The 25,164-nt window shown below is 41.5% G+C and overlaps 1 protein-coding gene across 3 annotated transcripts in view; it reads left to right on the top strand.

The window, feature by feature from the left end:
- Nucleotides 1-215: 215 nt before the first annotated feature.
- syt16 (synaptotagmin XVI) overlaps nucleotides 216-25,164 on the top strand; it is a 31,625-nt gene continuing 6,676 nt past the window's right edge. For 2 of the 3 annotated variants that reach the window (XR_007882704.1, XM_051393663.1), the window contains exons 1-6: nucleotides 216-354; nucleotides 13,297-13,539; nucleotides 18,094-18,324; nucleotides 21,562-21,797; nucleotides 24,414-24,872; nucleotides 24,961-25,150. Coding sequence is in view for 2 of the 3 variants with exons in the window: in XM_051393663.1 (XP_051249623.1) it covers nucleotides 342-354; nucleotides 13,297-13,539; nucleotides 18,094-18,324; nucleotides 21,562-21,797; nucleotides 24,414-24,872; nucleotides 24,961-25,150 (1,372 nt within the window). In the remaining variant the exon portion in view is untranslated. The remainder of the gene's footprint in view (nucleotides 355-13,296; nucleotides 13,540-18,093; nucleotides 18,325-21,561; nucleotides 21,798-24,413; nucleotides 24,873-24,960; nucleotides 25,151-25,164) is intronic. The other variant, XM_051393675.1, reaches the window with a different exon arrangement.

The following is a 25,164-nucleotide window of genomic DNA, read 5'->3' as shown; positions in this document are numbered from 1 at the left end:
GTAAATGTGGGTGAGGATTAATATTTACCTATTCCCTCCTAAATCGGATCAATATGAGCAAAATATTTTTTTAAATTTTATTTTATGGCACAAATGACTTAAAACAATCGTTATCATCATAATTATTAAGGTTTAAATTCCCCCAAAATGTACATAACGACATGAGTGTAAACCAGTGGAGTGTGGACGTTTCCTACAGTACGTGAAGGGGTCACCGTTCAGCGCTGTGTGGCTGCAGATTTGCGGGTCTGGAGGATGAGGAGCGGCGGGGACGCTGCTGCCTCTTCTCCACCGAACAAACGCTCGGTTCCGCCGTCAGTCTGAGGGAAACATCCGCAGCCATGGCCTCGGACAGTAAGTACGACCGTCTCCTCACCGTGTGGCCGCCTTTAACGCTGCTTTTTCCTCCTGTGTCGGTGCTCAGGATGGATGCTGCTTTCAGGCTCCCCCCCCCCCAGACAGCGACAGGATGTGTAGGCCAGTTTATTCTCTTTATAGCCAATACTGCTGTCTTTCTGCGTTTTCTTGCATCCTAATTGATATTATAAGCCCTATATTAGTCCCCAAACAGGGAAATATGTGTGATATTCCTTCAGTATCCCGGTGCATTGTGCTACTCACTGGAGAGTTCATAGTTGCCTCATCATGGCCACTTAATGGACACCTATTTTTGTATCAAATTATAGGATCCCCATAATTATAGAGACATTATATCATTTATTTTATTTTCCTAGTGTGCTGTTTTATAATGCAGGCCTACTGAGAGCCTGTGCTAAGTCCATGGTGAGTGTATGGTGTCTTATACTGCGTTTATTATTATTAATAGTCGTTCCTTAACCAACAGATTGGGGCACTACAGTGACTTACATGAATACCTCTATATTCAAGTATCATTTCTGAACAAAAGAGGCTTTTATTAGATTTTTTTAAATAGAAGCATTAAGCCTCTAAATGTAAATAATTATTATAGAAAACTCAAAAATCTTTCGTTCATAAGACTGGAGGAAGGTCTGTGATGGGAGGGACATAAAAAGTTAAATAAATTGTGGTACAGTCAACAAATTAAATAGTGTTAATGTTTTTAACATATTATTATAATTAACTATACAAAGGTTGTGTATTTTCTCTTGAATCACGATACCTAAAACATTAACTGGCCTATATAATCCAGCCAGTGAAACATCCACCGATCCACTAGAGGAAGGATGTAAACAGCGACAAAGACATCTTTTCCTCAACCTAACCAAGTAGATTTTGGTGCTTAACGTAACCAAACTGCAACCATCACCTGAAATGTTTCTCTGCAAGCTTTATTTTGAAAGTCTAACTGGATTTTGTATATAAATTATTGCTAACATTACTGCACTATGGCACCAAAGTGTGTGCAGGATACCGTGTCAGTGTCACGCTTTACCGCCTATTTTAAGCCCTTAAATGTTTCCAGACCAGTTATAGATTTATATTTTCATGTGCGTAATAACAACACGACTAAATGTTAAATGAAATGTTCGTAACGTTCCACATTTATTTATTTTCTAGATTAAAATTTGTCCTGATGTTGACGACTGAGATCAAAGTATTTGATGGATGAATTTGATGCCATTTGCTTGTTTCGGTTTGATTCTTATTGTTTAAAAATGTTTAGTTTTAGTTAAGATTTCATTGGTTTAAGTTAAAAGTTAAATGTTAATAGACCTTTTTCACAGCAGCTATTTTGACATAAAATAGTAGGTTAAATACAGGTCTTATCAATAATACTAATTAAGGAGCAGAGCCTTTCTAGTGAGCCAAGTCTTCAGTATAGAAGACTGAAACTATTGAGACCATAAACTCATCAGGAAACTGTTTACTGAGCTCATAAATCAACTGAGAAGTCGACTGATTTCTCCATAAGACTGAATGGGATCGATGTGTTATTGCAACCAATGTTGCTGCCCCCTGCTGGCCGTTACACAGAATACAGGTTTTAAGACACTTCACAGAACCGAAGCTCTGTCCATTATATAAACTGTCAATGGTTTAACCTACTATTTCATGTCAGTATAGCTGCTGTGAAAAAGGTCTATAAGCTTCGGGAGCTGCTCCTGTTTTGGACTCTTCCCTCAAACGTAAGCGAGACTGTTTGGTCTTCGATCTGCGTAGCAAATTCAGGTGTCAAAGTTGAATTTACGCTAAAGATTCGCCCCGGCGAGAGAATCCACCGATCGCACCGATTCCATTTAAATATCAACAGATTTTCCCCAAAAACCTTTTGCTGGTTTAAATGCTGGAAACTGATGAAAATAGAAAGTAAACACCAGTTGTTGTTGAGAGGAAGATGCAGAACAACATCAAAGAACTCCTCGGCGTGCTCCATTAAACAGTAGCGAGCAGTCGTCCGTGTGTGTGATGCTGTTTCTGGTTATTGTGGCCTACTTACAGACTGGTTCGATGTCTAATTCAGGGCTCTCTCCTCCCCACTGCGGGCCAACAGCCTGAGAGCAGAGAGCGCTCTCAGTCGGGACTCATGAGTAATATTTAATGCCGCTCTGTGTGTGTGTGTGTGTGTGTGTGTGTGTGTGTGTGTGTGATTAGCTGCAGCAGGAAATTGCAACTGCCTCAAAATCCATGTTTGTTCCTGTTTATTTGAGCGCTGGGGGCCTTTTGATGGAGCGGCCTTTCATCCAGTCTGACGGGAAACTCGAGTTTGGCCGAGTCAAATTTATTATTAAGATCATTTTACAGTTAAAACCGTCCACTAGGGGGCATTAGAGCTACACAAGCAAACATTAAACCATAACATAATATCATCTTAATGTGTTAGCAAACAGCAGTCACACAGCAACGTGATCATTCTCTCTCTGTCAGCTCTGTTTTTGGTCTCCAGAAATATCTCATTATCTGCTAAATGCTCCACATGCAGCACTTTTACTAACAGATAAAGCTAAAAAATATCCCGAAAGCTGTCAGCCACTGCCGGGAGAGTTTGAATATTTCGTCTGTTTGTACCTCCACACGCCGACCGAGGTGACTCTTGACTGTCTTTTGGCTAACAGCTGATTAGATCCAGTGACTGAATTAAATCCTTACAAGTAATTAATTCAATATCAAGGTTCAAGGTTCAATTTCTCATGTTTATAACAAACCAAATTTCTTAAAATAGACATCTACTTCATGGGGCAGGTGTGTAGGAGTGGGACGAGTATCAAAAAAGTAAAATCGGTTCAGAATTAAGTGAGTTACAGTTGATTTTCTCTGGATCTCTCAGTTAACTCGATTAATGAAACGTTTGAAGAGCAGTTTTATGATAATGAACTCTCCCGAACAGTCGAGGAAGTAGGACGTTTAGTGAAGTGCAAATTTATCCCAGTTAGACGCTTACACTTCCTTTGTCATTGTAGCAGTTCGGCCTTTAATCGTCGTGCACTGCAGCTTTCTCCACCTTCCTCGGTGTTGTTGTGTCTTGGCGGTATTCAGGAAGGGACGTCCGCCTCGCCCAGTCGGAGTCGGGGAAAGCTTTGCTGATTGACGGCTCACACAGGATACAGAACTGCTTAGACCCGAGGATCAGATTTCATTTTGAAAGAGCACAGAGGGGATGGAGGGGAGAGTTTAGGAGAGCTATCAGGGTAGTTGTCTGCATGAGTTTGTATCAGGAGAGGAAAGAAGTGAAAGAAAAGAGCATAAAGGAGTAGAGACAAAGAAGGTGAAGACATGTCCAGCGAAGGAGGAACTACTGAGACTACTTGGTCGATAATCGGTGACAAACGTGAGCTTTTTGTTTTACTCTTATTCTTAAAAACAAGAGAATGTCGCACAGTGATTGAGCCAAATGTCTCATCTCAACGTGGACTGTATAATAGAGTAGAGATAATCTCCTGGACGTCCCCCACAGGTTTCTGAAGAGCCGTTGTGAAGCTCAGTGTGGTCGGCTCTGGTTGCCGCCCTCTCTTTTAGTGCATTATCAGTTGGTGACATTGGTAGGGATCATTTCTTATGATTATCGATTGCCTTACCGATCCCATTTTCAGTTTATTATCTCTGAGTCTGAAAACGGTGGAGAACAAAGGCTTGCATTTGACTCAGGTGTGAAAAAGCTCCACCGTTTAACCCTTTCATTATCATCTGCTACGGCTGCAAGGAACTGATGAGCTCAGAGGCAAACCGGCTCTCGATTTCCATCCCTAAACATTGGTCCAGTCATAGCTTAGCAACCATAAGTTTTCTCCACATAACGTAAGAGAGATTCTTTGTATTCTTTCCAAAACGAGTAATAAAAAAACAAAAGTGTAATAAATGCACTAAAACGTATCTGCTCTAATGTAAACTGCAAACGCTGGCATGTACTGCTAACTATCTTACTTCCTGCAGTATTAATTTGGGTTCTACCTGAGATAGTGTTACATCTGCCTATAAAAGCCTCTGTTCTCATGGCATTGCATAAAGTTTGGAAGCTTTACAGCACAGTATGATGTAATTAATCTTTATTAAATACAGGCAGGCTCATTGAAATCAGGATATTTTCTGCAAGAGTACAGGAAGACTTATATGTTTGTTTATCAAATACAGAAATACACTTTTACTCTTTTATTTACATAATAAATGTTGGCCAAAAGCTTCTGTAGCTGAGTGACCTGCCAAGTATCCCTGTGATCTATTTAAGGACCTACAGGACGTTGACATTTCCAAGATAAATCCAGTATTTCCTGCAGGTTTATTTGGGATTTATGGGTTCAAACCTCTTCAGTTTACCTCCATCAGTGGGGTGTTTTGGCAGCAGTGACTTCTGCTCCTAAATGCAGTCTGTAACCAGCAGATGGCGCCTCAACATCAGTACTGTGCTGCTTTGTGTTTGTGGCTGCTTCCAGTTCTCAGATCAGAATTTGTGTTAAAGTCTGAACAGTTGCAGCTTTACACCAGAGCCAGAGTGGGAAAAAAAACATGATTTTATGGTGGGATTACATAAACGTATGAAAATATAAACTCTAATAAAATCTAAAACTCCTTTTGTTACGGGAACATAAATTATACATTAAATAATAAAGTCAGTGATATTATGATATTTTAGGTGAATATGATATTGATGTCTGAGGGTAGAAAACTGGTTAGCCTAGATTCATCAAATTATTCCCCACTCATTAATAACTTTTATGATCAAAGATGACAGCAATAATAAGTAAAGATAATGTAAAGATATGTGTTGAACAGCAATAATATGTAATAAAGAGTCTTATAAAATCCTTTTTTTTTACTGGGATTTACATTCATACACTGGTATTTCTGGCAGGATATAATATAATTATGAGAAAACCATTTAGCATTCAATATGACGTCATTATATAGACAGACTTTATCTCAGCACCCCCGACTCTGACTGACTTCCAGCTCTGGGTAGTTTTGTTATTTCAGTCAGTCATTAAGTGTGCAGATGAGCTCGGCTTGCAGCATAATAGTTACTGCTGCCTCTGCAGACTTATGGAGAAATGAGTCGACTTCTCAGTAGATGTATGAGCTCAGTAAACAGTTTCCTGATGAGTTTATAGCCCCAGTCTCTAGTTTCAGTCTTCTTCCATACAGCATGATGTTCATTTAGTAACTGATGTTTCCATTTACAGTAAAAAAGAAGCCTTAAATCGTTTTCACAAACATATTATATGAGTTTGTGAGAATGAGTTGAAACTGTGCAGCCAATGAGAGCATCTCACCTCCGCCGACAAACTGCCACGACGACGGCCATAACGCCAAACTGGAGCCTTCAAAATGCTACTCTACAAACCGATGGGTGGCGTCATGATAGGTTGATCAGGAGTCAGTTAAAATAACTGAAAAGCGAAGGTCTCTGTGGAGCTAGACATCACAGATCATTTATCGCGTTACACAACCTTCCAGTAACTATGATATTGAAACCTGAGCAGTATGGGGATGAAACTCGGGAACCTACATAGAAGATAGGTTGTTAAAGTCGAACCCTGCGAGCAGATATTGTAGGAAACAGATCAGATTTGAGCTGTATATTCAGTAAACTGTAAATGTGAGTTTTGATTTATACTTTGAGCTTCTCTCCGAGTGAAACCTCCTCTGCGTTGTTGTTTTTATTTTATTCCTTCTTATTCATCATCTCAACCCTGAGATGCTCTCATCCTCCCGGCCAATCAGGACGAACAGACAGACAGCGCCATGGTAACATGAGACCTTCTTACATGTGGGTGGGAAAAGGCACACTCATTATACCTTAATAGAGCCACTGGGCTGTTTCCAGGGAAACTATGATTTTCAGGTGTGTGTGTGTGTGTGTGTGTGTGTGTGTGTGTGTGTGTGTGTGTGTGTGGTGTGTGTGTGTGTGTGTGAGCCTTGCAGTCAGTGGGTTTGAGTCAGACTGGAAACATGATGTGCTGATGTTTCTGGGTTGAGTCGACCTCCCGTCCCGACAACAACAACAGCTCGGCTGTTTGTGTGTTAAGTGCAGGGGGGTCAGTGAACGTCACACGTCAGCTCTGCGGTTTAGGAAGCAGAAATCGGTCGGGATGCGGCTCTGATCGGACTTTTCAGGGCTGATACGATCAGTCGTTTGGTCAATTGTCTGTTCTTAAACATTTTCGCAGACTGTAGAGTCGTTCAAACAATATCTAAATCTTTGATAAAAAGTCAAAAGTAAACCCACAAGGTGAGGGAATAACTACAAGTCCCAAGGTGCATTTCAGCAAGAAACAGGTGATCACAGGACGCAAGCTGCTAGCGGTGAGCGGAGATGAAAGATTAAAGATTCTCTGTCATTTTTGTTTCAGCGACAAAGTGTTTTTAAAATTCCCTCGGCTTCTTCTCACCGGCAAAGGTGGCAGAGGCTCCTGGGTATTGTAGTATTTAGAGCCGTCTGCCGATGCCTCGAACTATATCTATATAAATATAACTAGCTGGCTAAATATCAGGTGGAGTCGGGGATCCATGTAAAGAGCTTCAACCAATGAGAGCAGTTACTTTAATAACAGCTAAAATAATTCTGATATTGATCAGAATAAACTGTATCTTTATGGGTGATATTGATCAGAATACACTGTATCTTTATGGATGATATTGATCAGAATACACTGTATCTTTATGGGTGATATTGATCCTGTATTGACAGTCAGACTATGGACATATGACGACCTTTAGCTCGTGTTTCTAGAGTTACGTGTTGTTACGAACACGTTAGGAATTGTTAAAATGTGATATTTCTTAAAGGGAGTTTGGTGCAGGGAGCTTTTAGTTGGATTCAAACTGCTGATATGGATCACTGTTAACGTTTAGTCTCCACTACAGAAACACTAGCTAACTGTTAAAGGCTGATCAGGTTGTCTGATGTTGACTGCTGTTAGTCATTAGTTTGATTAATAGTTTAATAATGTGTGTATTGATTACTGATTATCATCTTATTGTACTCAGCAATATGCTGTGAATGGTTGCTTGTTATTAAACTACTTTCCTAATTAACTCCTGATGAAACTAATAAAAACTGAACTAAAACTAAACAATACAAATTAAACTGAAAGGAGCAAAAACCCCAATTAAAAAATACAAAACTATCTGATCTGAGCAGGCGTACGTCATTGTTTTGGAAAACCTTTGTCTTTCACACCCACAGCACACAAGACGAGCACTTTCTGGTTTATCTGTGGGAGTGAAACACGCCTGGTTCGGAGAGGATGGAAGGCCAAAAAACAAGTTCTCAAAATTAGCACGAACGTGGTCTCAGTCACATCCAGACTCATTACTACAGAGGAATAATCCTCCTTTGAGTTCATTAAACTGAGACTGAGGACGGAGCATTCAGCTGTGTGTTATAGTGATAATCTGTAGGCGAAGGAGGGCACACACACACACACACACACACACACACACGCTGGCCTACAGTCCTCAAACTAATTACCCACATTAATGAGTGACTTTACAACGAACTGAGAGAGACAGCAGGCGCTCCTTTTATTCATCGCTTAAAAAAAGAAGAAAGAAAGAAACTACAAAGCTCCGTGTTCGTCCTCTTCATGATCTCACGTGTCTCTCGTTAATGAGCGGGTAACAACGTGGCCTTCGCCTTCGCCGCCGTTGCCGCCACTGCTTCTGCTTCTGTGTCTTCTTTTTTTTTTCCATCCTAATCTAACGCTCACATCAAAGTGCTCCTCTTTTTCTCCTCTGGAGCTACTCACTTCAAAGCCGGGGTGGAAAAGTCAGCAGCTGCATAGTAATCAGGGGATAAGGATTTAGTATTCACACACACACACACACACACACACACACACACAACACAACGCTCTCAGCCGGGTCTATCGCAGATTACCGATTTGTGAAATGTTCACGGTTCGATCTCTCCGTCTCATTAGCCCGACCCGATGCCTCTCATTGACTCCTGGGTCACATCGCCTCCCTTTAATCCTTGTTTGTGCATTAATTCATTTTATTTCGTCTTCAACACGTCCAACAAACCGTTTCATCGATACTCTCCGTTTGTCCTATTTTTATCTCCGACGGACTCCCTGCTGGGCCGTGATGCACTTCACTGTTCTCAGAGATTATTTTAGATTGATCAAATCTGATGTACTCGGGTGTAAATATTGTTATCTATAAGTGAGCTGTGTGATACGTATCCAGATACATGGGCTACAAAACCATGCATTCAAAGTCTCATACAGTTCTTAACGTTTGTTTAATGTAGACATTCATTTTCCATTCTAAATTAAAATAAGCCAGTTCTATAAAAGTGACATTGCTTACCTTGAAATACATATATTTTATAAAATAACAGGAAAATCCATGTATATTTCTTTTTTTATGGAAGACAAATGTCTTGTTATCTGTGGTGTTGAATTGTCAGGCATTGAAACGGAGGACAACGACCTGCGTACACTTTAATGTGAAGAGAACCTTGAACCCATCAATGGCCAATTTAAACGAATGACGATAGCTCTACACTCAAACAGGATGATGTCGACGTAATTATGAAGTTTATACCGATCAGCCAGAACATTGTGAGCACTGACAGGTGAAGTGAATAACACTGATTATCAGGCAGCAAGTGAACATTTTGTCCTCAGAGTTGATGTGTTAGAAGCAGAAAAAATGGGCAGCGTGAGGATCTGAGCGACTTCGACAAGAACCATATTGTGATGGACGACTGGGTCAGAACATCTCCAAACCTGCAGCTCTTGTGGAGTGTTCCCGGTCTGCAGAGGTCAGTACCTATTGAAAGTGGCCCAAGGAAGGAACAGAACCAGAGACAGGGTCACTGGCGGCCGAGGCTCAACCACGCACTTGGGGAGTGAAGGCTGGCCCGTGTGGTCCGATCCAACAGACAAGCTACTGTAGCTCAAACTGCTGAAACAGTTAATGCTGGTTCTGATAGAAAGGGGTCAGAACACACAGTGCAGAGCAGTCTGATGGTCTGGGACCAGTCAGGGAACTCAAAATTGGTTTATAGGAATGCAATATACAATCCTTTAGTGAAAAACGTGTTTGGATAACAGCAGGCTAATTACACACGACTCCTACGAGCGGTTCGAACCTCGTGAATTGTCTTCGTACCTCAGAGAAAATTCAAAATAAGAGAAAACCACTTAAGAAGGAATATGTTCGTACAAGTGGTTATGAAGTATTCAAAGTATAAAAGAGACAAGTACTCAGCTGGTTTCTCTGAACTGAAACTTCAAACAAAGTCCTCTCTCGTCGGTTTTCGTCTCATTACCTCTGTCGTGTGCAATCTGCACCGGTCTGGATGTTCGCGAGGCGTTCAATGACGCAAAATCAAAAGTATTCTTTAGTCTATTTGGGTTTGTTTTTTTCGGGGGATTCTTGGTTGGATGAAAACAAGCTATTTAAAGACGTCACCTTGTGTTGTGTGAGCTTGTGGAAGGGCCTTTACTAGAAGAGTAGTAGGAGGATGTATAATGTGGTGTTGTAGAGAGAGCGAAGTCTCTGTTTGAGTCCTGAGTGTGTGTGTGTGTGTGTGTGTGTGTGTTTGTGTGTGCAGCAGGTGTGAGGCCAGACTTTGACCCAGGGTTTCTTCCTGTCCATCTGGATGCAGACAGTAGGAGGCTCTGAGTCTCCAACACTGAGCTCAGTGTCTGACTGTCAGAGCAGCTGAGAGGGAGAACTCCACTTTACAGCCGCACCCGAACACACCGTCCAAACACTTACCGTCGCACTGTTTCTCAGCAGGGGATTTTTATTTGTTTGATTTAATTTAAGTCACATTTACAGACTTTTTCAAATCGGATACAGTGTAGGTGTCGAATTATTTATTTCTTTGTTGCATTTATTTCACGTTTCCACTCGTCTGTATCAGGAAACAATGGCGGCTCGCCTGCTCACACAGGATCTGGTATTCCAGATAAACAGCAAAATAAACCAGAAATAGTCAACGCAGTAACAGAATCTGGATCCGTATCTGATCAGCACTGTTTGACAGTTCGATCTGAGTTTGGTGCGTTGAGCTGGACGGACTCAAGCGACCCAATAACCAACCAGTGCATCAAGTCATCCTGCCAGTGTGGGTAAAACAGAGATAACCAACTCTTCCAGAGCCACTGCGAGACAGGAGCCTCTTCGTTGTCACTGCTGTCATTAGTGTGTAGGTGAGGAAAGAGGAGGCGGTGGTGATGTTTTTATAAAGTGAAACATGGACAGGGTTATAATCAGTGCAGAAGTGTTCCCATGCTGCGTCTGTCATGTGTTAGCACTTCCAGACATCTCTCTCTGTGGGAGTGAACAGCAGCTGAACATGAGGAAAGTGGGTCGAACTGTCTTCTTTGTGTTTTAATATCCAAGAAAATGTTTCTCATTATAATGTAAGGTTGTTAGTTGAGTTCTTTGAGGATGGATGTGCAGACAGGTTGAACAGTAATTTAACCATACTGTCAGACAGTGTGTGAGGATGTTTTCTGTTGTGTAGTGGTAGAAGTTGCCTCCTCAAGAAGAAGACATGTTGCTGCACCTTCTTAAAGCTCCAGTTCGTAACATTGAGGAGGATCTATTGGCAGAAATGGAGTTTAATATTCATACATGTGTTTTCATTATTGTATAATCACCTTTGTTACCTTAGAATGAGAAGTCCGCCATGTTGAACCCATGTAGGACCAAACACCGGCTCTAGAGCTGGTACCTAAAAGAGGAGCTACTTCTGTTACATGGATGTGGTTTAGGTATTAAAAAAGTCTGATCCGAACCAGAAACTGTACTATACATTAATGCAACTACAGCTGAAAAGTCTTTTCTATTTCTATATTTTAACACCAATATTTAACATTTTGCTACGTGCTTCATTGAAAATGTGCACAAAAGTTTAAAATAAAACCTTTTATTTGTCAAGTATATAACTCAAAATATCATAAGATTACTATTATGTAAACTATGTAAATGTGCTATATCGTGATATATATTGTTATCTCCATATAAAATGACCTACAGTCCATCAGGATTTTTTAGTCTCATCTGCAGCTCTTAGACTGAACGTCCTCTGTGATCTACGACGCTGATACAAATACTGGTGCGTGTACAAAGTGAGGATTACAATATTACAGCTGCTGTAGCACGCAGTCTGAGCAGAGACATCATCTCTGCAGGAACCAGCTGCTGTAGTTGCTCATTATTTCACCGCCACCGCACACAGACGCACTGTCGCTTGTTGCTGTGTGAGTGGATGTTGGTGTTTTTTTCCCGGTGTAGATCAATAAGGTACATCTGTACGGCGTGGGAGAATCCGCTCCTAAAAACAACATCAGAGTCAGAGAAGCAACGCCGGTGCATGGAATGAATAAAACACAATAGTATTACATCCTCGTACACACACCTACGCTGTTGAGCCCTTTTTCTCTCGGCGTCGGCCCTCAGCGGGATGTGTACTCGTCTCCGTTTGCTCCCATTGATTCGGTTCAGCTCGCTGAAACGTTACCGTGGAAACGGGAGACGGCGACCCCCTGTTATGCGTTTCTATTCATCTGTATTGAGTCTCATTGAGAGCAGAGTAGTACGCCTGGTAGCACCTTAACCCTCTCTTCCTCCTCTTTTTACTCTCTCGTTGTGGTCGTCACTGGTTTCTTTCACTCCAACTTCTCTCACACGTTTATTTCTCTTTCTTGTCCAGATGTGTTTCTGCCTCTGGTCAGCAGCCAGTGGAGTTTCCTTTTTTAATGAGGAAGCCAGAATCAAGAAGTATCAGCAACAAAAAATAGTACAAATAGTATAGATAGTTTTTTTATTTTTCCTTCTTCCTGTCCTTTGTTTTATTCATTTTATTTATCTTTTCTCAGGAATTTGCGAAATCTGTGAGATCTTCGTAATATTTCTGCTAAAATGTTATTTATAAACACGTTATTTAATTACACATATTCACCATTAACTACTTGCCTATTAGCATGGATATTAGTAGCATATTGACTCTTTATTAGTCATTATAATGCAGTTATTAATGACTTATTACAACTACTGGGCCTCCTTATTACTGCTTATTGATAATAAGTAAGGACGATGCTCAGTATGGGTCTTATAAAGCAGTAGCACCACAATCATTCTCCCTTAATAACACTTAATAAATGCAGTATTCTTATGTAAGAAAATACAAAACTACAAGTGTTAATAGTGTCCAAATAACTCTCAGTTAAAGGTCCAGAGGATTTATTGGCAGAAATGTAATATAATATTCGTAGGTATGTTTTCATTAGTGTTTAATCACCTGAATATGTGTTTTCTTTCCTTAAAATTTACAAACTGGACCTTTAATTTAAGCCCCGACTGTTAAAAACATAAATCTGTGCCTGTGTGTTGACAGCTATCCCACAATGCAACGCTCCACATTTTTTATTGATGAGAAAATTACCCCCGTGCCTCTGAGCCTCTACACCTGGCAGCGGTGACTCATAATGATGATGATTAGCGAGCGTCTGGAATCTCAATTTATGGCTCACAATCGGGCGAAACTGTTACACAGAGACGGCGGTGAATGAGCGTACTCGGTGCGTGGAGAGTTTGACGCTTGACAGGCGTAGCAACAGTAACCAAGGGGGGGGCGGGACTTAATTGAAGGGTCAATTAAAGGGCGCTGCGACTTATTGGTGATAAGATGATGATTCTGCTTAATAAAACTACCCTTCAGGTGCTCTTGAGCAAGGCACTGAGCTGCTGGTTAAACTGTCTATTTCCAGCAGCTGCACAGTATCTGTTTTTCCACTGACTGTGCTCTTGAGCAAGGCACTGAGGGTAACTCAAATACTAAAGTATCACTCGTTCTGTCTGTGTGTATCACATGCGTACTGTGTGTGTGTGTGTGTGTGTGTGTGTGTGTGTTTTCAGACTGTCTGTTTGTGTGGTCTGATCAGTGTGTCATTGTGTGTCCCCTCTCCCTCTCCCTCCTCCTGCCAGTCACCCCAGAGGCCATCGGCTTCCTGTCGGCGGTGGGCGTCTTCATCGTGGCGTTGGCCGTCCTCTTCCTCTTCATCAACAAGAAGCTGTGTTTCTCGCGTGTCGGCGGGCTGCCCTGTCTGGAGCAACATGGCCGCCGGAAGAAAGGACGAGTGGGAGTCCGCCAGGGGCTCGGTGAGTGACGAATATATAAAGGATCATTGTATTTGGGAACGTAGTAAAATACATATTACATATTTACATTTAACGAAGAAGAAACTAAACAAATACACACAGATGTGTGTTACAGATGTATTGCTCTTTATTGGAAGAAAACAAAACAAAGATAGTGTCAAAGAATGGATTTAAGGAATATAATCACGGTGTTAGAGACTTACAGAGTGAGAAATAGATAAAATGTGTGTTTGAGGAAACCTGGAAACTCTTCAGGAAACCCTATACTGTTTTAAAGGTGATAGCATCACCTCTGAGACAAGAATTGTAATGAGAGTACTAGAGATGCATTTTTTATTTATCTTTCATTTGTATTTGTATATTTATTTAGGCACTGCTACTTTGTTTTGTTTGTTTTTGTGAAGGTTCGGGGGTTGGAGACATTGTTTGTACTGATAAAAACAAACTAATAAATAGTGTTTACATAAAAAAACAAGTGGAAGTAGCAGAAGGTTATAACACAGAAAAACCATGACTGCGACCACAGCAGTTTGAGGTCAGGAACTATCCATCCATCCACTGTTTACTGTTATCTGGTAGGGCTAAAGATTGTCACACATTTATTAGTTTAATTATATAAATATATATATTGTAACAGCTGCCTGTTAAACAGAAAAAGCTGTAAAGATTCTGAATGTCAACATCAAAGTCTGGTTGTTGAGCACACGGAATAAATAACTTCCAACTTCACTGAAACTTATCCTGGCTGATCGATACAATGGATGATGGATAACGTTAACAGTTACTGACTAATTAACTGGCTACAAACTGGCTCCTCTTCCTCCGTTTCATTCCTCTCCTGTCGCTGCCTGAACCCGCCGAGTCTTCATCCCCAGAGTCAGAGTCCTGGTCGGAGCCACTGGGACGCTAACTAGGTCTGTGTTGCAACAATCCTCTGACTGGACTTCTCTCTGGTCTCTGAGTCATTCCAGTTTATTCCACCTGACAGAAAGGTGCACAGAGGTCTTTATTTTGAGTCTTATTTCCATGAATATTGATCTCCCGCTCTCCTACATCGACCGACCGACCTCCTGTAAGAAAGGAAAACAATACCACCAATTCCTAAAATGTTGAACTAAATCTGAAAAGCCTCTCATTGACAACCAGAAAAAACTGTAGAAAGTCTTTGTTTATTTCAAGTGAGCGCTGTCTGCTTTCTAGTCAAGGTTCACCTATTATATAACCTGTCAGATCCCAGTAGGAGAGAGAGAGCGTGTGTGACTCCTGCATGCATTATGACTCCAATTAAACTAGTCAGTAACAGGGAGGGAACGTGGGTGAGTTTGTGTTTGTACAGTGGTTTCTGTGGGCGAGTTTTGTACGTACGAGAGAAAGAGCCGAGTGAGTCAGCCACATAACTGCCGCAAAGCTCTGCAGCGGCACATAATACAAAATATTAACATTTTAAAACCTTGAAGAAAACTTCAGCAAAGAGGAAAAAGTACAGAGAGAGAAAAGGGACACTGTGTTTCTTTTGTTTGCTCTTGTCAACCTGTAAAAACACTTTCTTTCCTCCCACTTGTCAAACACTGCTGACACCAAGAGCTAAAGGTTACTAAGGGTTAACTAAATGTTGGATTCAAGTCCAGATTAAATTAAAAATTTAAATTTAACATTTAATTATATTAATATATGTATTTAAAAAACACTAAAAACTAAAAATAACCGTAAACTTTTTTATTTAATACTGAAATTCAACATTTAAATAAAAGTTGTTTTTACACTTTCTGACTAAGGAAATAAAATGTTAAAAACATGTTAACTGGTGAGTTTTGAAGATGCTCCTCCTGTTTCCAGTCTTTAAGCTAAGCTAACTATCTGCTGGCTGTAGCTTCAGACGGATACTGTGAGTCTAAAAACAAAAAACACACAAGGTTTTTTAACATTTAGAGTGAAGTGTCACTTCAGTGTTTGACAGTAATATGGATGTGAGAGCTTCCTCAACGTGGGCTGAAGAGGGTAAATCCTGCAGATTTCATTGTGGCTGAGCGCCTCTGACTCACTTTAAAGATCAAAGTTAGCTTTTTATTTTAGTTGGAATCAAACTCACATTTCTCCCTGGTTAGCTGAACTTAACTGAGTATTATTTATGAATGTGATGCTTTTATAATTGAGATAAGACATTCCCACCGGCGGGATGGTTGAACCCGGGTGGAGACTGTGAGTCAGTGAGCAAACACTGTGCAGGTCTGTTGGTTCCTCACCTGCAGCAGGTGGAGTCTCTGGTATTTCCAGTTGGTTTCCTGAACAAATAACACATCCTGTTCGGAGTCTCTCCGCGAACGTTCCCAGCTCCTCTTGCAGCTTCCCAGAGCGAGGTAGGGGCTCTTACTGTCTTAATGTTTTCAACCACTAATTCAAACTATATCAGAAAATGTAGATTTAACCTGGAAATCTGTCGGCCTCATTAAATAGTTCCATTTGTACAACGGAAATTTAGGTTTCTTTTTTTTTTAAATGTGATACAAAGTGACAAACTTGACCAAAGTCTAAATTTTTGAGTGACATGTTTTTGTTTTAGGCAGATAATCCGTAATTTCTGGTGTTATCCGAAGGCTTTTAAAGGTGTATATTATGAGATAAAGTAGCTGGACAATGATGTGAAGTTGGTAATCCATCCACCTGTTTTACTTTGGTGCATTTTTATTGAAGAAAACCTTGCTAATTAAACACATTTTAACTTCCTGTAAATCCTTCACAATAAAAGTCTGCGGTTATTTAAAGTCGGTTTTCACATACAAGGAATTTGTCTTGGAAAGTTTGTGCATTACAGTGAACATAGAGAATATAAATAAAGATAAAGATAAAAATAGATAAGTATAACAATTAATGAGTATTATAATAATTAATACAACTCCTGTACAACTGAAAGCGAACGTGTAAACAACAGTAAACAGTAAAATAAAGCCGATATCTGAAAGTACAAACAGGGAAAGAAACTTAAAACCACAGGGATTCAGGTAGAAGCTACCAAAGTGACAGACCTGTGGGTCGGGACCCTCACTAGGGGTCACCAAAGCTTCACAGGGGGTAGTGAGGCCTTCTTGATTTTAACACACAGTACACAGTAGGTCTATATCTCAGCGTTCTGTTAATTTCTGTGAAGAAAAGTGAATAGAATTGTTATTTGTAAAGTTTATATAATTATTTAAGATCTAAACTCTTCTTCAGTCTTCAGTCTCTGATCAACAGCCTCATCCTGCGTTCGAAAACGACCAAAGAGCCGATAGAACAATGAGAAGAAAACACTGAATCTGTCAAAAAAAGAAGCTTATTAAGTCTGTTTGACTGTTAAAAATATAAAAGGAAACATAATATGGAAATAAAAAGACTGCAAGTAGTTTTAAAAGTTGCTAAAATATCAGGAAAACCTCTGAATCTCCATTCAGTTACGGACTTTTACGACCATTTTTTGAATTAGGTTTGGTTTGGGGAAAAGTTTCTTCGATTTCTGTGTATTTGTGTGTGTGTTTTTATTTGAGTATGCAAGGGGTGTGTGTGTGTGTGTGTGTGTGTGTGTGTGTGTGGTGTGTAGTGTGTGTATTCATTCAGCCACATTACTCCACTCTGAGCGCTTCCGCCTGTGATTAGCTGCAGGAGACAGAAGTCAACGGACCAATCAGCCGTCGCTCGCCCACTCAGATAAAAACCAGCTTCCTGCTCCCTGTAGGTAACCATGGCGATCGCTCAGGTAGAGACATTGACCTGCACTTTGGAGAGAGGACGGGCTGATCGCTCCACCGCCACATCACTCATTCAGCTGTTGCTATCCAATTATGGTCAAATTATGATGCGAACAGAGCGGCCCTGCGAACGCTTACGGGTTTATTTTCAGAGAGAGAGAGAGAGTATGACTTTACATGTGTTCTCTCTTCACCTGCTTTATGAGTATTTACATTTTATAAAAGACATAATTTTATTAGCACAAAATGGCTTTAATGTTATTAATACTGTATCTGTGACCTTAATCAAAATGCAACTTTTAGCCCAGATTACAGACTATATATATATTAATTTATTTATATATATATTAATTTATAAATATATATACATTGTGTGTGCTCGACTCTTTTATCTTTGGGTGAAAATAAAGATAAAGAGATATTTTAAAATATTTTAGTGTTTCAGACCAAAAGTGATAAAAAATTCATGTTTTTATTCTTCCTTTCAACCTGGATCTCTTCTCTTCCTCTATTCCTCCCCTCCTCTCCTGTCTTCCTTGTTTCCTCCTCTCCTCTCTTCCTCCTCTTCTTTCTTCCTCGTTTCTTTCTCCTCTTTCCTTCTTTCCTCTCTTCCTTGTTTCCTCCTCTCCTCTCTTCCTTGTTTCCTTCTCTTCTCTACCTCGTTTCCTCCTCTCCTTTATTCCTCGTTTCCTCCTCTCCTCTCTTCCTCGTTTCTCCTCTCCTCTCCTCTCCTCTCCTCTCCTCCTCTCCTCTCTTTGTCGTTTGCTCCTGAACACTCCCAGACGTTCCTCTCCATCATTCCCTGTGTCTCCCTGTGTTTATCTCCCTACAGTGAACAGCTACGGTGACGATGAAGACGATGTCAGCAGCTCCTCTGACAGTGAAGAAGAGGTCCTGAAGCAGTTCGAGATCTCTGTGTCGCGCTCGCAGAGTTTCCGCACGGCGGCGTCCAACGGCAGCGAGCAGCAGACCCAGCAGACGCAGCTGGCTTTGGGTCGACGCCACAAATTCACCCGACTGTCGGACCAGGAGGAGGGCAGCACGGAGCCGTCGGACTGCGAAGGTGCTTTAAAACATTCCTCTGCACACATATTTACCAAATCCACATCAGAACTGTGCTTAGGTTTGACCCCATTCAGGGTTCAGGAAGAGCAGATTGCACCACTTTCACACTAGAGAGCTAAAAACTCCAACAAGCAGAAAAACCAGCAAGATCCACCACTAATCCATCCCAGTGTCAGTGAGCCAAAAGGCCCCAAATAACGTTTTTACCGCAGCTTAGAGGCTGTAAAGAGCTCAGGGCGGCTCAGTGTGATCGGACCTCTGAGGATGGATGAGTGCGGACAGACAGACGCTCTAATTAGGACACTTGTTTGTAGTCGGTTGGTTTGTTGGTTTGTTTTAACCCTCTAAAAGCAGAACTTTCCAGAAATAAAACGCCAAGAGTGGAGGAGAGCAGATAAAACAATTAAAATGAAATTAAAGGTGCACACACTGCACATTAAACACTACAGATGATTACCTTCATGCAACAATGGCTAAAAAGACAAAAACTCTTAAACTTGAAAGACAGGACTCACCTGAGCCAAACTATAAGCTTTATCAAAGAGGAACATCTTAAGCCTACTCTAAAATGTGGAGATGGTGTCTGCCTCCCGAACCACAACTGGAAGCTGGTTCCACAGGAGAGGAGCTTGGTAACTGAAGGCTCTGGCAGAAAATGATCATGTCCATGTATGGGACCAAAAGAATACTTAAAATTTCCTTCCCACCGAATTTTGTGCAGATTTTCATGTGTTTTCAAGTATTTTAAGGCAATATTAAAATAATAATAGCTGGAGCAGTTTCAATAAATACCTAAAAACTAAAAAATATACATAATGCAAATAACTTCTGCAGAAATATTTTGTTTATATTTCTACATCTTTTGAATCACTTTGTTTTTTGTTTTAAACGTTAATAGATTTTTATTCTTCGTTCTTTGTGAAATTAAGACTAATGTCATTTTGATGTATGGATTTCTTTGTGGTTTAATTGTTATTTGTAGGTCTGTTAACTAATTAATCAAATTAAAGGTGAGGAAATGTGTAAAGAAGTGAGGAAACAAAGGGATTTTTTCCTCTTTAGGTCATTTTGGTGAAAGTTACAGAAGCTTAAACTCAGTTGTGATATTTCGTGAAGGAGCACAGGACAATCATACAGCTTTAAGTATTAAACATACATTGCCAAAAGTTTAGGTAACACGGTTCCTAAAATTTTCTTCCTAAAAATTGCGATTAATAATAATCCCAACATCCGGAAAAACATAATCTTGGATTATCATCTGAGCCTGAATCCTGCAGCTCTGCCGCTAACTGACGCTGATATTTCTCCACCCAACAAACAGATTCTCTGACTTTACAATGTTAATGTGAATAAATAGAAAGAGTAACACCCGAGAAATAAATTACTAGAATAAAACAAAGTGTTACACATAATAAACTACGTACAGATAATACAGCTCTTCTCTTCTTTATATTTATTGAATTAACCTTCCCAGTCAACATGCTTAAGGTCTTAAAGCACTATAATATATAGAAATACATTCTCATATTAGTGAAGTAACTGGGTTAACATGTATAAAAACAGAGTATATCTTATAGTATTTAGTATTTTTGAGTTCTGTGCCACGATATTTAATTTTATTCTCCACAACCAAATTATCTCGCGACCCCCTTTGAGAGCCCCGACCCCCAGGTTGAGAACCACAGTTTCAGGCGAGCAGCTGCTTGTTGGTGGGTGGTGACATTGTTAGGTTGGGGTCACTGTGTCTCAACTGGTATTTACTTTCCGTCCTGTGACACAGACGAACCAGGTAACACACACACACACACACACACACACACACACACACACACACACAGGCTGATGACTCACCGCAGCCTGTTGCTATGGTCAGCACTGTATGCAGCCATAGATAGAGCAGTCAGACCGACCTTAACAACGCTGAATTGGAGATAATTGCTATTGATTGGTTCGAGGTACGGCCTGTTCTTCCGAGAGCTTCTATCTCAGGAAATAAAAAGGTCAAAGTTTGACAGATTACGCAATATCACCTCGTTCTAACGCTCCCAAACAAGGTTTAGGTAGCTTCTTTTAGACCTCCCAGACTCAATTAGAGGAGAAACCAGAGGAGACACCATCATGTCAGGCCAGGTCAGCTGGTTCTGTATTTGTTTCTGCTGTGAAGTGAGGTGTCCTGTCCTCTCCTCGCTCCTTTCTAGGAAGAACAATTTAGAAAACATTCAGGTAACATTCGCAGGATCCTCCGCTCTCGTTGTTTAAGTTGGCTTCAAATGAGGCTCGCACTGTTTCTCTCAACACAACACAGAAGATGGCAAAATGTACAGACCGCCGGTCATCGATCCCTCATTGAGCTCGAACCTTCATTACTCGTTATGTAACAAACAATAGGCTACTTGTGAAAATGTTTTTTATGTAATCGATTTACAGCCTACTGAAGAGCCTGTCCTCAGTGAAATGAATAAACAAATATAATAAGCACTCAATGGGAAAGTTAGAAGAAAAACAAAACATCCTCGAGTCATAAATTAGCCAGCGTGTTGTGAACTGGTTTCACTGATGGAGGCGATAAACAGACTTTACATATTCAGCTTTACTTTTCACGCACTCAGATGTTCACCGTACCGCTTTATCCGGTCTGTATCCAGTGACGTATCTGTCCTGGGAGACTATTAAACCACACGATAATAACAATATATTTGAATATTGTTTTCTTGCATAATCAATGTTATTTCTAATAATATAGACACATCAAATCCATCTGTCATCAATAGCTATTTCAGGAGGCAGGTGCGTAGGAGTGGGGTGAGTGTCCAACAGTAGAAAAGATCAATTCCAAATGGTTCATGATAATAAGACGGCTTCTCATTTTCCTTTTAGTAACAAATAAATGTTTGTACTGCAAGTTAGACAGAAGTTATCTTTTCTATCAGGTCTGCATAGAAACTAGTTTCTCCTTATTAAACACCAGTGGTTGTCCGATCAATGAGATATTGATCGGACAAAAACAATCGACCAACTGGATGCGAACTGCCGTTATTTGACTATCTTGAAAAGTACGATGGACAAAGCTGTGACGTTTCAGTGTGTCAGATACATCAGCTTTATTAGATTTAATGAGGGTTTGATAAGCAGATTTCCAAACTTGAATCCATGTGTCCTCACGCCCACAGATATAAAACCGACCGCCAGAGGACCTAAATGCTGACTTTCCTCCCCTGTTGCCTTCCTCCTGCAGAAATGGAGGCTCAGAACCGGCAGGGTTTCCAGGACCCGCTCTCTGCGGCCGTAGAAGAGAGCGAGAGGGCGTCTGCGCTGGACAAACCCGCCAGACTCGAGGCCTCGGGCGATAGGCAGAGCCCCTCCCTCAGTATGAACCGACAGGCAGCCGACGGCAGCGAGGACACGGCGGAGAAGACCCTGGATCTCGACAAAAACGATGCCACAGACAGCTCCTCCACCTGGAGCCCCGAGGTACTGCAGCCTCACAGCCCGAGATAATGGTTGTAAATTCTACCAACGTATATTTGTTTCTCACACTTTCTCGTATATATACAAACTAAAGGTCTTTATAGGTCTGAAAATGTGTACTTGACCTAAAAAAGGACACATTATTATCTCACCTGAACCCACAGTGTCCTGATCAGTGGATAAGGATGTGGGAGGAACACAAACAAAAGCACAAATACAGAAATAGCTCCTGAGAAATAAACAGTGTTGTTCAAGCTTTGGCAGAGTGTAAGCACTAACATTAACCTCACAAACTGGGTGACACATCCGAAGAGAAAACTTCCTCATTTCACACATCTCAGCTCACAATAACCACCGAAAAGGAAAAAAAAAAAAAAAAACCAAGGCGGGGATTACTTAACGGGGTCGGCGAGCTGACCGCAGCCCTGCTGTTACCCATCATGCTTGGCAGAGGTATCATCATCATTCAGCTGCGAGAGGATTATCACTCTGCCATGTTATCCTCTCAGGTTCATTTTGGAAGAAACAAACCAAACACAGCCCACTGAGGCCTCGAGGTTTTTGTATAAATAGTTGATATTTCCTTCGCTCGCCACGCTGCGTTGGCTAACAAACAGAAGTTCATGAATAATAATCACTGTGTGTGTGTGTGTGTGTGTGTGTGTGTAAAGAGAGTATGTATAAATACGTGCATACATCTACTTACCATGTATTTCTGCGTGGACTCGGTTGTTGGCGTGTGTTTGTGCATGTAGGAGAGTGGGAATCTAACAACCTCTCAGTCACCAAATCACACTTTGGAATTGGGAGCAATCTGTGCAGTAAACACCTCCCACACACACACACACACACACACACACACACACACACACACACACACACACACAGGGTGATACTGACAACTAGAAATGCTTCATAAATAACAAATGAGTTTGGATGCAGCTACAGAAAACTAGGGGAGAGCCATGTTGTAGCAGTTTATTTATACAGTTATATAACAGCCCTGCTACTGCTAATGCTAACGCTAGCGCTACTACAGCTGCTGCTAATAATACCAACTCAACGCGTCGTGCTACTATAACTGCAAGTACTGTAAACTGTGTTTTGCTCTAGTTGCAAAGAAACATTCTTAGCTGCAACCGTGTGGGGTCTACTCGCTTTATGTCAGCATATCTTATTTTAAATAATCAGTTAATGACCTACAGACGTCAGTAATAGCCTAATTTAACACACGATCCATCATCTCTCACATCAAAACAATAGCAAAAGACAGCGTGGGATCATGGGAGTTGTTGTCTTCACCACCATTGGCGTCATTGCAGTCAGCTTCTCCCGGTTAGGATTCCTTCAGCGTTCATGGTTCAGGAGGTTTCTACCGGGAGCCCAATGATCCACAGAGGTCTCCTCCTCTCCAACACAAACAGACCCGCTGATTAAAACCACTAAACACACTGAATAAAGCAGTTCCACCTTAAACACACTGAATAAAGCAGTTCCACCTTAACAATCACTGCTTCTCCCACGCTGTTGGACAGACAAAGGACGTCCCGGAGGGGCTGCGAGCCGAGCTGCTGCTAACGTTAGCTCAGCTTGTTTCTCTGATAACTTAAGATCCAGACGTCCGATGACTAAAATCCTTCATCCGGTTCAAATCTAGAGTTAAAAAGCACCAAGATCTAAACAGTGGATGGTAACAATGTGGCTTCAGACTGGATCAACAGTCAATGTATGACAGCTTCTGGCAGACAACCACAACGCTGACGCAGGCACAAAGGGGATATGACGCCATCGACAGGCGACCGGTGAAACGCAGCGTTACCTGAATAAAATGACAGATTTCATTGTTGGAAAACATTTGGTTATATACGGTTATAAAACAGAAACAAAAGTCTAAGTGTAGTTCTAGAAGTAATCCCGAGTACTTGTTGTTCTGCCCGTAGAGGAGGAACTGGTAAACTTCCACAGATGCTGTTTACCAGGTGAGCGTGTTTTGGATCTTCTGACCCGCACGTTCAACCGGCTCCAGCAGCAGCTTTTGTTCATTATCTTATCTCCTCTGCGGTTGCCATGTCGACGGCGACACTCAGCGCCGCTCTGTCAACACTCGACACAATCGATGATGTGTTTGCCGACTGTAGGGGAGGCTGAGATTGGCTGCAGAGGAGAGGAGGAGGAGGAGGAGGTTTATTTCTCCTTTATGACAGGATTTCTGCTCTGAACGTTTGACAGAAAATCTTTGGAGTCTTTCTATCTGACAGCGGGGGTGTACTTTACTGAAGTAATTCCCTGTTATGTTGCTTTATAATTGTACTCCACCACATTTATTTTACAGCTTTATTTATTAGTTGGGTTGCAGATTCAGGTTATTAAAACAAAATTAAATCAAAACATAAAATTCTATTATGTATTTATTGCTTTGCACAAGTCAGGCTGGGACTAAGAGGGGGGTTGTAATGCTCCTCATGTTGTCATCCTTTTGTTTTACCCTGCCCAAAACAATAAAAAGATTATTAAAATACAAATAAACACCTAAATAAAAACCCATATGAATCATTTTCAGTCATTTTCTAAGAGAAAATATCCAAATTCTGATGATTTTTGTCCTCCCCACCTTCTCAGCAAGAGCAACCTCCCGACGAGGTCTCATCTCAGCCGGTCAGCTCCTCCCCTCGACCTCCCATCTCTAAATGTGGAGACCTGGTCCTCTCCCTGGAGTACCACCCTGACACGGAGAAGCTGCTGGTCTCCGTGATCGCGGCCCGGGACATCCCCGACAAGGCCCGCAGCGGGATGGACTCCTGGCAGGTGCACATGGTCCTGCTTCCCTCCAAGAAGCAACGCCAGAAGACGTCGGTGCAGAAAGGTTCGCTGCCGCACTTCAACGAGACATTTCGCTTCTCGCGCCTGGATCCGTCGGAGCTGCACATGTCGGCCGTCAGGTTCCGGCTGTACGCGCTCGGAGGCAGGATGTCCCGTGAGCGAATGATGGGAGAGAAGGTGCTTCGTTTAGGCGGGCTCGACCCGGATGGAGGGACGATGGAGACGACGCTGGTTCTGGAGCCTCGCAGTAACCTCAAGGTGACTTTGTCGCAGTCAAAAACAATAAGGTCACATCTGTTTTTACACAGTTATAATCAAATAAATGGTTGATTTCTCTGTTTGTCAGAGTGTGGACTCCCAGCTGAGCCTGTCTGCTGTGTCTCAGAGCGACAGCGCCTCATCCACTCAGTCTCTGACCCACGGCGGCGTCCCCGAGCTGCTGGTGGGTCTCTCCTACAACGCCACCACGGGACGCATGTCTGTGGAGCTCATCAAGGGCAGCCACTTCAGAAACCTGGCAATCAACAGACCACCAGGTCCGCAGTGAGCC

This window comes from Dicentrarchus labrax, unplaced genomic scaffold, assembly GCF_905237075.1.
Source record: "Dicentrarchus labrax unplaced genomic scaffold, dlabrax2021, whole genome shotgun sequence".
In the NCBI taxonomy this organism is placed as follows: domain Eukaryota; kingdom Metazoa; phylum Chordata; class Actinopteri; family Moronidae; genus Dicentrarchus; species Dicentrarchus labrax.
This window is presented reverse-complemented; position numbering and strand designations above follow the sequence as displayed.